General features: G+C 34.9%; 1 protein-coding gene across 4 annotated transcripts in view; it reads left to right on the top strand.

Moving 5' to 3' along the window:
- The window catches only part of CHN2 (chimerin 2), a 128,655-nt gene that overhangs the window by 87,640 nt on the left and 26,964 nt on the right, over positions 1-14,051 (top strand). For 2 of the 4 annotated variants that reach the window (XM_026673593.2, XM_026673596.2), the window contains one exon: positions 13,744-13,821. The exons of the other annotated variants lie outside the window; for them this stretch is intronic. In XM_026673593.2, the coding sequence (XP_026529378.1) occupies positions 13,744-13,821 (78 nt within the window). The remainder of the gene's footprint in view (positions 1-13,743; positions 13,822-14,051) is intronic. 4 annotated transcript variants of the gene reach the window in all.

The raw sequence follows: 14,051 nt of genomic DNA, 5'->3' as shown, positions 1-14,051 counted from the left end.
CCCCCTTAATATTTCCTGCTAAAGCCCAGGATTCACTTTTCTTTTTGGGATTCAATGGCCTGATATTGTGGGCTCAGAGAGACAGAGGGACTGGCTCAAAGTTACCCAGCTGGCTTTCTTGTCTAAAGCAGAACTAAAACATACAGTTTTCTGGTTTCAATCCTGGTGCCTTAACCTCTAGATCAAACTGGCTCTCAAATTTCTCATACTCTGCTATCTGATCCTTTTTCCATCTTCCTGTTGGACAAGTGTTGCACAGTGTTCCTGAAAGTGTTCCTGTTTTTCAATCAATTTCTTTTTCATTGTCCCTTTCAAACATCAACATTTTCTTTATTCACTTCCTTCAAAGTAACAGAACACTTTGTCAATATTCAGCTGCAGAATAACTTGAGAAATTTAAGTACTTTTGAACATTTAACTTCACAGCAGTATAAGAAAACAACTACTAAGTGGGAAGTTTGCCGTTAATCTTATGAGTTTTTTCACAGTTCCTTATTTAGTTAACAGGGAAACAAAAAACTATAACATAAAATAGGAAAACTTACTAGCAGTAAGGGACTCCTTATTTGGTTTTAGTTAATCAGTTAATTTCACTGATCTGAGACAAACAGAACATTCCAAAATTTATTGTGAAAACACTGCTTATATTTTATCCATCATATATCAAAACATAGGGACATTACATCAAGCTGATAGAAGAGAATTTCAAACGTAATGTTAGAAAGTATTATTTCACAGAAAGAGTAATGGAATCTTAGAACCAACTTCCAGTGGAAATAGTGGATCAATCATCAGTAACTGAGTTTAAACTTGCTTCTGGTGAATTTTAAAAAAATTAAAAATCAAAGGACAGATTAGATGGACCACTATGCCTTTTTTTGCCATCAGTTTTCTATGTTTCTATGTCATGAATCAAAATTTGGGGACTTGGCAACCAGCATGAATTATGATAGTTGCAGGGTCCCAGAGCCATTTGTGACTTTCTTAGTGTGTGTGTGTGGGGGGGAGCATAGAGGAATCAGGATTCACTGAAAGATCATAGCGACTTGCTTAATAACTACAGCAAAAAATATATATGTAAAAATCTGATGCTACTTACTTAACCACCACATCATTTAGTGACAGACGTTTTGGTCTCAATTGGGGTCATAAATCAAGGACCACCTTTAGATCCTCTGCTCTTTATTCTAAAGGAGGACCTTCTTTGCCCATGTATCAGATAAAACAAGCAATACATTTATTTGGGACCCTGCACAATTATTTCAGCCATGCTGATGGGTAAAACTGAAAATTACAAATTTTGGAAACAAAATGTAGTATTGTTGAGGAAGATACATGTGCTGTTTTTTGGACTAGCAGGAGAATCACATTGTATTTTTAAAATGTAACATAGAACAATTAAAGAAAAGGAGAAGCCAGGATTTTAAAAAAGTAACATCATTGAAAAACTTGTACATTATATGATGTTTCACGATTTTCCAACACAAACATTTTCATTAAATGTTATTGCAAATTCACATTCTTAAGTAATGCATGTGCCCTAAACCTTTTCTCTGATAGGTGTCTTTAGAATTCATTTATTTTACGCAATTTTGCTTGCAGGGCAAATCTCATAATATTTGTTATTATTTCCACAGAAAGCCGCAGTAGGCTTTTAGTTCTGTCTGCTTTGCCCAAAGTTGCTTATACAATATGTTCAGAGGTCAGAAGAGTGGTTGATGGCTCAGAACAGAAGTGCTATTTATATCTAGGTCTGTGATTTCTGGGAAACATTTCTGAAAAATTATCATCCTCCTCATCTGGTCATAATCCCACAGGCCCTGGATCTTTACATTTTCAATGCACATCAAGGTTTTTGGGAATGAAAACTTTGAAAGGAGTGTAGCTATGTAACAAGACTGCTCCTTTAAGGCTTTTCTTCAAGAAGGCTTAACCTTCACATTACTGAATCCTGAAATGACGATCTATTATGGTCAAGTTTGAGTTCACCAAGAAACTATTTTAAAAAGGATTTTGGAGAATAAACCAAAGCTCAATGTTTCAAATGCCAAAATTAACCCACAAGAGTGGGCCTTTGCCACATGTTCTTGAATGGGTAAGTGCTGTTCTGCCAACCAATGCTAGGCATCCAGTTTCTGATCTCTAAAGCTGCACTATATAGCAATAGAACAAATTATATTATTATAATATGCATTTTAAATTGACTGACATTGAAAAAGCTACAGTTACACAAAGGCTGCCTTAAGGTGTAATAGTACAGACTTTTGGAAGAATTATATTACTTGAAGAAAAGAAATGAAAGTTTGCAACTATGAAATAGTTGGAGAAGTCTGACAAATTACTCTGGCGCCTTTTAGTCTCTGGGGACATACGGACTGGATCACTCAGACCTTGAAATAATTATGATGACGGATTAACTATTTTACAGATTTTTATTCCTAATGAAATCATAGCATGTTTTAGAACAAGATTTTTAATAATCTCAAAATATCATGTAATCTGTGTTCATGTCTATAAAAATATTTTGAATTCCCCCCCCCCCCCATCATATTTAGAGTATCTAAAATTACTAATACTGAAAGTAACATGCTGGATTAAAGATATTTTAATATTAATATTTAATATTTTAAATTATTTTAAAATCATGGCCTGTCTTATTCAAATACCAAACTAAATCATTCCTGATTATTACTATTCCTTGCTTATCTGGCTATCTCAACTTCTGTCATACAGTGTTAATCCTTTACATTTTCTTAACGTTGCAAACATTTCCCTTCAGTTCTAGACTAGATTGTAACTAGGCTGTTACCAACTGAGTTGTGCAAGTGTTTGAGCGTTTTGCTTAAAGATTATCAGACTACTCCCCAAAGAAAATTTATTTCAGTTACTAAAGTAATTTCTTCCCAAGATAATGTACTATAGAAATAGGCTCCCTTTTTATAATATTCCACAGGCTTATAAAAAAAGAAAATATTGAAGAAAGTTAATGTTCTCCATTACATTGATTATCATGGAAATGTCGGTTAAACTTAAGCCTGCAGATATCTCCCTAATTTAGACATCCATTAGAAAATGAAAATAATATTAGTGACAACCATCAGCTGTATAAATTATACAGCAATTAAATTAGCATCCATTTAAAGGAATATATTGCACTAAAACAGAATATTGGTCCATGATTGAAACTAGGAATAAGAAGAATCAGCAAAGAAAAAGATAGAGAAGCAAAATATTGGCAGAAGCACTAGCAAGTGTAGTATCTTACCAATTAAAAAGAATTACGTCACACTGAATTTTCACAAGATTGGTGATAAATAAAATGAAAGTGGGAGAGTAAGAGATGAAAGGAAAAATAGAAAAGTTTATTATGAAGAGCAAAGAGATTACTTATATATATCAGGTACTTTTTCAAGGACAGCCTTTGTTGTAATTGCTTTTGCGAACTAAGCACACTATGATAAGGTGGATAATACACATGGTAATGACTATCACAACTAAGATGCTGTGAGCAAGCGCTACTGAAGTTGATCGCTGAGCCCCAGATGCCTGATTGTAATTGTTGTGTGAGGCTGCAACAATCGTTCTCATTAATATTATTATTTCTACTGAAAGTAATTTCTCTTAAATTACAGATAGCAGGGTCCGCCAGTTCTTGTTGCAAGCTCTGCCCCTATAGGCGCATATTTGCTATTGCACTGCACATGGAAAAGAATTCCAGGTTACATTGCAATGCTACAACCCTGCTTCATCATTCTCCTTGCCTCTTGGACAGGGCTGAGGTAAAAGTAAAGGTTTCCCTCTCCAGTTGTGTCCAACTCTAGGATGTTGTGTTCATTTCTGTTTCTTAGCCCAGGGACACAGCATTGTCCAAAATCATTTTTCATGGTCATGTATGGCTATATGCCAAAGTCACACAGAATGCTGCTAACTTCCCACTAAAATGGTACCTATTAATCTGCTCCATTTGTATGCTTTAGAACTGCTAGGTGGGCAGGAGCCAGGGCAGAGAACAGTACAGGAGCTCACCCTGTTGTTCAGGTCTAGAACTGAGATTCTCAGCTTGTCAGTTGACAAACTCAGCATCTTTAACCTCTGAGCTATCCCCCCCTCCCCCGACACTGCTACCCAGAGTTAAAAAAACAGAGTACTCATATAATTAGTTTTAGGTGCAGCATTACATAAACTTTATATTTACTTCAGTAACTGAGACCTATTTCAAAATTTTGCGAATAAGGAATTGGTAAATTAACACTCAATTGTGTGTGTTTAGCTTATTCTGATTTATAATATTTTATAATATTTCTAAGCATTGATTCCCTTTCACATACTAGTACTTTTGACTATTGGGCCAACTGTAAAACATATATTTTATACTACTTGGCTTCTGTAACTTCTTGGTCTCTTTTTATTTATACTATGCCTTGATTTACTTACTAGGATGTAGATGTTATCAGGAAGGAGTCGTGCTTTAAGGTGCATTTGCTAGCTAGAGCCATGTAGAAATTATCTATTTGCCCAAATAGTTGCCAATTAGATTGGAAGTTATTGCTTTTGGAGATTTTGGAAAATTTTAAAAGGTAGACACTTCCATTAAAGTTTGAGAAAGAGACGAATGATATGAGGATAGGAACACAGAACAATAGTTCTGTAGACTGGTCAGTCACCCAAAGATTTTGTATGCAACTCCTGGCTCTGGAGAGTTGAAGCAATTCTTATTTGGTAAAACTGGAAGGAACCAATTGTCTGTAATTACTTCGTTGTCTTTTACTTTTGCAGATGAATGTTGATGAATCTAATTTAGAATTATTAAGTATTGATTAATTAAATATTATTCAAGCTGTTAACAATTGGAAAATCTCTTTGATGTATGAACATCTTGACACTTGTTACTGTCTCATAACAAAGGTCTATGCATCACCATCAAATTAAATCAAACCTTTATTATGGTCGTAGACCAGCATAAGGATGGTATAGTACTGTCATTTAAAAAGAATAAAGGATGCATCAAAAGTAACAATAAAAAGCAAAAAAATATAAAAAGCTGGGAGACATAAAGTAAAAGTATATTTTAAAAGCAAGAATCTAAAAGAAGAGATAGGAACATTATCATAGAAGTGTGCAGTGAGAAAAAAAAAGGAGAAAAAAATATCAAGTTGCTGAGCATTCTAATATAGTGAACTAGATGCTCATTAAGTCTAGTTTGTGGCACAGATCATCATCTAACAAACACAGAAGCTGGCAACATTGTTTGTTGCAGTATAGCTGATATTTAAAAGCATATGCATTACCACAGATTCTGAAGATTAATGTTGTTTTTAACAGAAAATGTTACAGTTTTTACTTTTTAATCCTAACAAAAATGGGCTATTTTCAAAAACAATTTTGATTAGACAAGAAAAGAATGTTTAGAAGCAAGAATAAGTTAAGAATAAGAATCATTTTTTTTTTTAACCAAGAAAAAGCATGCCAAAAATGCAGTTGAGAATTGATCCTTAGGGTAAAATTTTGGAAGTAATATGACTAGTATATTTGCAAGATAAATGTAACACTATGTTTTATATAATCACAGTAATTGAATTTTATTACAGTTATTTAATTATATTTGGTAGCATATATTTAATAATTTTATGTTGCAAACAACAATATAAAATTAGGTACCATAATCTTCCCTAAGCATCCAGATCATTACCCTACTTAACCAATGTATTTATTCTTCCATACACAGAGACGTCAGGTCAGTCCTCAGCATTAATTGGAACTTGAAGCAGACAGAGAAAATTTTACAATTTACCATGTAATTCTAGAATATTAGTACAAGTAAATACAAAAATCAAAACAAAAATCATCTACCCAACCAGGGATTTTGCAAATTTTAGAATATGTGAAAATAATATGAAAATCCCTCTAAAAGGATCAAAATTGCAGGATCCAAGTTACTTTTGATTATACTCTGTACACAAGGGCAATCTCTTTCATACCGGGATATTTTATCTTTGAGAACTGCTAAGAGAAGAATATTAAAAACTGCCAAAATAAACATTATATAATATTTTATTATAAAGAAATATTCCTACTTCCCATTACACTGGGTCCTATCACCTGCTTCCCACCCACCCATCCTCCTTCTATCCCACCTCACTTCACTTACCTTTTTTGAATATTATTTTTGGGAATGAAAATCAGACAATCTGCTAGATGGCCTTCCTATATGGAGGCCACATAGTGCCAGGAAGTGGCCACTATTTTGGAAGGGGCTGCAGTTAATCTTTAATCCCACCATTCTCTCATTTTGTCTTAAGTCTTATTCAATATTTTAATAATTAAAATAAACAGGAAATAGGACAACAGGCATCCCTAGGTTGTCCGTTTTTGTATCTCGCAGGGCTTTATTAGATCTCCATTGACTGCTATTTTTTTGGTGAAATATAAATCAATTTTTCCCGTTTGATGTGATTGTCTACAACATTCATATCTTCCAAAACTTTTAACAAGAAGGTCCAGTTCTTTTGTCATTTGTTTTTTATTTTATTTCTCCAGGTATTCCCAAATGTCCAACATGTTTCTTATATCTCTTTTTAACTGTCTTTTAGATGAAAAAACACATTGATCCTCATGAATACATTTGGCAAAATTGTTTTCAACATTTTAGCCAAAATCATGATAAACAACTTTTAATCATCATTCAATAATGATAACCAATAGTTTCTTGTTAAAGTGAAATCGTATTCCTCTTTAACTATTACTAATATATTATCTTTTTTGTGGCATCTTTCTCTTTTCTGGCATCTTTCTTCTTTTTAAAATAGGATTCCTCATATTTTCTAATTGTTGTAAAAGTTATGTTTATACTAAGAGAACCAGGCACCATTCCTATCTTAGTCTTTAAAAGCTTTTAAAGCTTTCATTAATATTAAGGGTCCATTCATAATTCTTCTGTTTCTGTGTAATCTTCAGTAAAATTTGTTTTTCCCCGCCAAATATTCATCTATTCTCTTTAGGAAAATTTGTTGTCTATATAAATTGGAATAATATTGATGAAAATCCTATTTCTAATCAAAGTATTACACTGGCTATTGTTTGTTAATAATTTTCATTGTATGGTCTATGTTGCTGTTGTTTATTCTCTAATTCTGTGCCACAAAGAATTTGTTCCAAAGGTTTGTTGTGAACAGTTTAAATGCAGTTGGCATGAACTGATCTCCTTTGATGTAAAGACAGGAGAAGACACAATGCTCCTCTGTGGTTTTTACATGATGAAAGAACTTCTTTATAAAATGCTATCAATTTGTGGGATTAAGGAAGCATGTCTTCTGTGTTGCTGTCCTGTTCTTTGGGACAGCATCTTCCCGGAGATATGGACAGCATACCTCACCTGTGAAGGTTCTTACTAACTAGCTTTGTTCCAGGCCACTGTGTTTTGTCATTAAATTTTAACATTTTCATTATAAAATCCGATGTTGTAAGCCAACCTGTGTCTTCTAAGATTGGCCGACATAAGAAGTGAGGTTTATGACTATTTAAAAAATGAAAAATAAGCCACAAATGTTTAAGACACTCCACCTATTCAAAATTAACCTCATTAATAATTCAAATTCAAGTTCTGAGGATTTTTTTTTTTTTTGCAAAACATACAATATTAGTTTTATTATAATTCAGGCATAGATATTTTTCCTTACAGAATAATTTAGGGACAAAAAACCTGCTTCATCTTTAACAGACATCATTTGCATCTAACCACACCATGATATACAAATGGATGAAGACGTGTACAATTTATTTTGATCATATTCAACCATTGATTTAATGCAGAAATGAAAGAGTAGCAAAACAATAATTAATCTTTGTGTTATCTTTCTTCTGATACATTTATTACAAACTTAAAAAGTTGATCAACCACATTATATCATTAAGATTTTTTTTAAGTGATAACATTAAACTTAAGTATTTTATTCACATTTTGTTACTAGTAATTATACTATCACTAGTGTAGCATTTGAAATGCCTTGAGCATTTCATTTTAGTGTGCCAAAGAACATGCAATTTGATAGAGAACAGGGAGTTTTGCTCAGTCCCTATCCAATAATTCATACTGGAAAAAGGATACAAACATCTTTTTACAATAAGTTGTCACCAAATTTGAGGCTAGCACCAAATTTAAAACAGAAAAGGCTGTGAAAGCCTGATACACAGACGAACCCAATACACAAGCTTGATGATGGCAGATGAGATTCTGCCGAAAAGTTGCTACAACTTTAAAAGCATAACTATAAGGACGTGGGAAAATACCTGAACAAAGCTGAATACCATACATACATACATACATACATACATACATACATACATACATACACACACACACACATACATACATACATTTACATATTACATACTATTTCCTATACTGCAAACATGACATGTGCGTGCAGTCCCATTTTCATCTAACCTTTTAGACATCTGCAAACTAATAACACATACGGTATGTGTGGTTGTATTTATATCAAATATTCAACCCAAAACAGCTCTGTATGTATGAATATTTCTTCCAAGACAATCATAATGATGGAATTTGCTTTTAATTTTTCATCCAAAAGATTTCTCACAACATGGAAGGCTTACCAAACATGCAGAAAACCAACATGTGAAATGAATCCACTGTCTCCTCTTTGTTAATTGGTCAGTTGTAGAAAGTGTTACAGTTACAAGAAAACACAGGGCCAAGTCTGAGATGCTGTTACTACAGACTACCACATTTTAACGAATCCTAGTGACTTCTCTTTTGTAACTTGAAATGCTGAGAAGTATATTTGGATGTCCAAGTGCATCATGTGACTTTCTCATAGTGCTGATCCTTTGAAAACTTTGAGTTTGAAGAATGTTATTATATTATTTTCACATATTATGTTGCATGTCAGATACATCCAGCTAAAATTATGAATAGTGTATTCAAATATATAGAAATATATATTTGCCAGAATACAATCAAGGTTTTAGTTCTGCTGCAACCAGTTTCTGGATCTGTTTTCACTCTAGTTCAGTGACAAAATGAAGAGAATCAGAGAGGTATACCAATGTTTAACAGAGTAGTTGCTCCTGTAACTAAGCAACTATCCTTTGTATACCACAGACAGATATCAGAGTATCTGACGCCTTCTCTCTCACACCTTCATGAATGAAAAAGGTTAGACACAAATACCTTTGCCGTCCTTATGAAGCCAGTATTCATTCTTCTGTTTTGCACAAACAGCATTTAGCCAAGCCTGCTCCCTACAACATCATGCCTTGAGCACCTGAAGGAAAGGTGTTTTAAAATAAGTGAACTAATATTGTTGCCAAGCAAACTACATGGATGTATTCTTGAAGCTACTGACATTTTGGCCAAAGTCAAAACTGGACTATTAATAAAATACATCATTATGATAAAATGACAATTTTAAATAACAGCCTATTTGAATAGATGTTATGACGCTTAGCACAAATTATGGAGACATATAGGAGAATTTTATGTCTTAACGAAACTAGGAGAAATAGCAGCTCATTAAAGTCAGGATTCTAATAAGATGTTTTATGTATAATCTTGTATTTGGAGCAGAGTAACTGCAGTATTGCATAATGATGTACTGTACCTTATATAATAGGATTTTATAATTTAAGTGATATAATACAAATGCCAAAGGATTACTAGAAAATTGACCTCACCCTCATAGTTTTGTGTTGGTGCTGTTGACCTATTTAAATTATTCCAGCAACGCCACAAAATATGTCTGTTTCCAGAGCACATAAGCAAACAGGTATATTGAAAAGTGTCACCATTGCTTGTGAGTTATTTCTTTAGTTCTTTCATGAATACATTGTGCACTAAAAGAAAATCAAATATAATAAGGCAAATATTACAAGCTAACATTTCCTTTTTAAAATATCCATTTAACATAACTAAGGACTGAGTTATGTAACTTAAAGATAAATAATTTCATTTTGCATCAACTTAAAGAAGAAAATGAATAAATAAGATGTTAAAAATTGATCAAATGATAGATATCAGACAGTCTTGCCTAATGCAATGTACTGTGCAATGCCAAACAAATATTTTCAGGAAAAAAAAATCACTGAATTCAATTATGCTAGTAATCCCAGGCAAATGAGTATAGTATTTCTGCTGTATTGTTCAGGTAATCTTGGCAATTTTAAGATGTGTGGACTTAAGTTCCCATATTTGTCCAGTATTAGTCAGTATGCTGGAGCAAGACTATGAGGTGTTGAAGTCCATCTTAAATTGCTACAGTTAAGAAATACAGGACCAAAGGCTGAACGACAATAACAGAAGCTTTTTAAAAAGAATGTTTTTTTCTGAATCTATTATCTACTAGCTATTGGGCCACCAATGGCATGAGGGAGGACAGAAGAGCATGAAACATTATCCCTGAGGAGGTCCAAACCTTTCTATTAGCTTACCTAAAAGTAGCTCTCAGCTGTCTTATCAACTGGAAAATGGATTTATTTAGCAGCAGAGTGTTGTGGATATTTCAGCAGTGAGATCTGTAAGAAATTGTTGAAAGCAAAAAGAATAAAAAAGACAGGAATGTGGCCGAGCTGAAGAAATAATTTCAACAGCAGACTTTCATGAAATTCTACAAATAGATCTATATAGATTAGAATAACATGGAACATTCTCTTCTGTGATTTTTAAAAAATAAGAATAGGCTAATAAGATTTGGTAAATTGCCTTACTATTTAAAGGTTTAATATTTTAAATTTAATATAATATAAGTTTAATATTATTCAGATAACAATTTTATATACTTTCACGTATTAATACTGCTTGTAAACTATCAATCTAGTTGACAAACCTATCAACATAATAATAATTCAAGTGCCAAGGTTATTAGCCAAACCACAAAACAGTAAACTTATAATTAATAAATTATTTTAAATATGTTCTAATTTTCTAGTGGAATGTCCTGGCTTGTTTCCAAAAGGAAGTGAGAGAAGACAAGAACCTTCTAGCGGACAGATTCTTGAGAACCTCTAGGACAGTGATGGCAAACCTTTTTGTTGTGGTGTGCCGAAAGCGCGTGTGCGCGTGTGCCGGCACCCACAATCCAATGCGCCCTGTCCCCTGTGCATGCACCTGCAACACCCTCACCCTGCCCCCTTACCTGCACTGCACATGTGCATGTCTCCCAGCTAATTTTTGGCCCATTTGAGACCATTTTCATCCTCCCAAAGCTCAAGAGAAGCCTCTGCAGCCTTGAGAAACCAAAAAAATGGGCCTTCCAAAAATACCAGAAGTACCTGTTTTCAGCCTCCTGAGCAGAGGTGGTATTCAGCAGGTTCTGACCAGTTCTAGAGAACTGGCAGCGGAAATTTTGAGTAGTCAGAGAAATGGCAAATACCACCTCTGACTGGAGGTTTTACAGCATCCTTCCTCTGCTACGCCCACCAAGCCACGCCCACAGAATCAGTAGTTAAAAAAATTGAATCCCACCACTGATACAGAAGGAGCAGTGGGGCCCGGGGGATGCCATTTTTGCCCTCCTGGAGGCTCAAGGGAAGCCTCAGGAGCCTCGGGAGGATGAAAATGGACCATTTTGGCACTTCAAGTATTTCCGAAAGGCCTGTTTTTCGGCCTCCCGAAGCTGCAGAGGCTTCCCTTGAGCCTTGGGAGGGTGAAAACAGCTTCAAATGGTCCAAAAATCAGCTGGAGGTGCGCACATGTGCAGTGCAGGTAAGTTTGACTGGGGCTCGCATGCCTGCACAAATGGTTCTGCGTGCCACCTGTAGCACGCATGCCATAGGTTCACCATCACGGCCCTAGGAACAATGAGTTTAATTGAACTACAAAGTGATAAAATGGAATACATCTTAATAAGCTTTAAAGTCTTGGGGAAATGCCAGGATTTATGCCACATAGACCTTAAGTATTAAGATTAGTATTGAATTAGACCCTGAAATCTAATAGAAATTTGTACAGGTATAAGTCAAAACTGCCATTAAATGGGCAAGCGTTCTGTAGTGATTAGCCAGGTATTTGCTTGCATTTGGCCAGATCTAATAGTTTTAAGAAATACCTTGATGCATATATTATGTCATGTTAATGACCATCCGTTACATTACTTTATATTGTCTACTTGACTTTTAAAATGCTCATCAAGGGGCATATCTCCATAGAATCAGCTATTATAATTAACTATTTTCCAGATGCTGAAACTTAGACTAGAAATGGAAATTGAAAAGTTTGGGTGACCTAAGTTCTCCAAAAAGAAAGAAAGAACTTTGGTGGGCAGAAACAGCCCAATGGGAAGTAAAAACATTTTACATAAAATATGTAAGATATTTTCTTAAATGTCTTCTTAAGCCTAGTATTTCTCAGTCTTGACAACTTTGACATTTTATAACTTTACAGTCATAAATGGGGTAAAATTCACTTAACAATTGTCTCACTTAGCATCAGAAATTTTAGGACAAAATTGTGGTTTTAAGTCAAGGACTACCTGTATAATAATCTATGGATGGATATTTAGTTTCACTTTTGGGGGGAGGGGGAGCAGAAAGCAGTGAGAAGCTGGAATAGTAAAATGAGGAAATACAAAATTGGCTGGTTCAATACTGCAACGTTTTGTTGTAGACAGCATTTGGACTGAATTATTTCTCAATTCTACAGTGTTGTCATAATAGTCTTAGATACGCACACACACACACACAAAACAGAAGGAATCTCAACTGTACCATAAAAATTGTGTGGCTAGCTGAATTTTTATACTTCAGTATTTCTTTTTTCTTCTGATATTCTCTTTTTCTCTCTTTTTCCCTTCCTTAAGCAATTTAATAGCCTGGACATTCTTTGAATGTTATTTTAAAATTATGAGGGGGAAAACTGCAATTTATTTTATGTATTGCAAAAGTAGAGAATGCCAGCAACAATCTTCATTTAATGTGCTGGCAGCCAGGACTACTAATCTTTCAAATGCTACTAGATTTTCCTTTCTACAGGATATGAAAAAGAGGAGGGTATTCTTACACACACACACACACACACAGAGAGAGAGAGAGAGAGAGAGAGAGAGGATTAAAGAATCACTGTGGTTTAAAGGCTTAATATGATGATGTTTGTACTGGAAGAGTTCAGAAGTCTCCAGTTCTGAGCACAGTTGGATGCAGCATTAGAGTTATTTATGAAAACAAAAAAAGTGCTCCCATGTAGATGTGATCTATCCTTGGAGATGTGTTGTGGCATGAAGCTGTAAAGCTGTTGGTATTTCTTCAGCGCCTGGCAGAATCTTCTGCTCTGGGGAGGGCCAGAAGCGGGAGTCATTCTGTACATGAATCCAGGCTATTGTTCTGTGCATACTTTTTTTTTTTAAAGTATCACAAAGCAGACTGTTACTTATTCAGATGCAGGAGCTCCTTCCACCACGCAAGACAGCCCATTCAAGTCACATGCCAAAGATCTCCTCAGAATGGGCTGCCGCAGCTGCTTCAAATCTGCTGTCTAACATAAGAAGCAGTTGGTCCAAGCTGACAGCAGTCAGCCTCCCAGCCTCTGCAGAAGACAAGGAAAAGATCTGGGATCCAAGCACTATGTTTGCCGAGGAGCTGTGGCTTGACAATGAGAAAGCCTGTGCTGTGGTTCACAAATCAAAGCAAGGACGGAAGCGCCAAGAACTCCTGGCAGTAACCTTGGGGGTTAAGATGGGAGTAAAAGGGGCACTCTTGTGGCAACCGCTGAAACTCTTTGCCTATTCACAGATTACCTCCTTGATCAGAAGAGCAGCACTGACCCAGAATGACAACCATTTCAACTATGAAAAAGCACACAATTTTAAGGTAAGGACCTTTATGCTGTAGACCCTTTCTGCACTGAAAGCTTACCTATATTATATTTTGTTTTCTTGCTTTCTGAATGTGTCAATGTCTTCGGGTGACTTCATTTTGAGATGAATCAGATTCATGTAATATAGATAAGAAATACTGACCGGCTTAGAAATGCAAGGGTAGGGCTCCAACAAAAGACAGGGAATCTAATCGCAGTTGATCTTACTGAAACAGACATTTCT

The sequence above is a fragment of the Notechis scutatus genome, chromosome Z, assembly GCF_049901735.1.
Source record: "Notechis scutatus isolate UNSWTSFEM ecotype Mainland chromosome Z, rNotScu1.2, whole genome shotgun sequence".
Classification (NCBI taxonomy): Eukaryota; Metazoa; Chordata; class Lepidosauria; order Squamata; family Elapidae; genus Notechis; species Notechis scutatus.
This window is presented reverse-complemented; position numbering and strand designations above follow the sequence as displayed.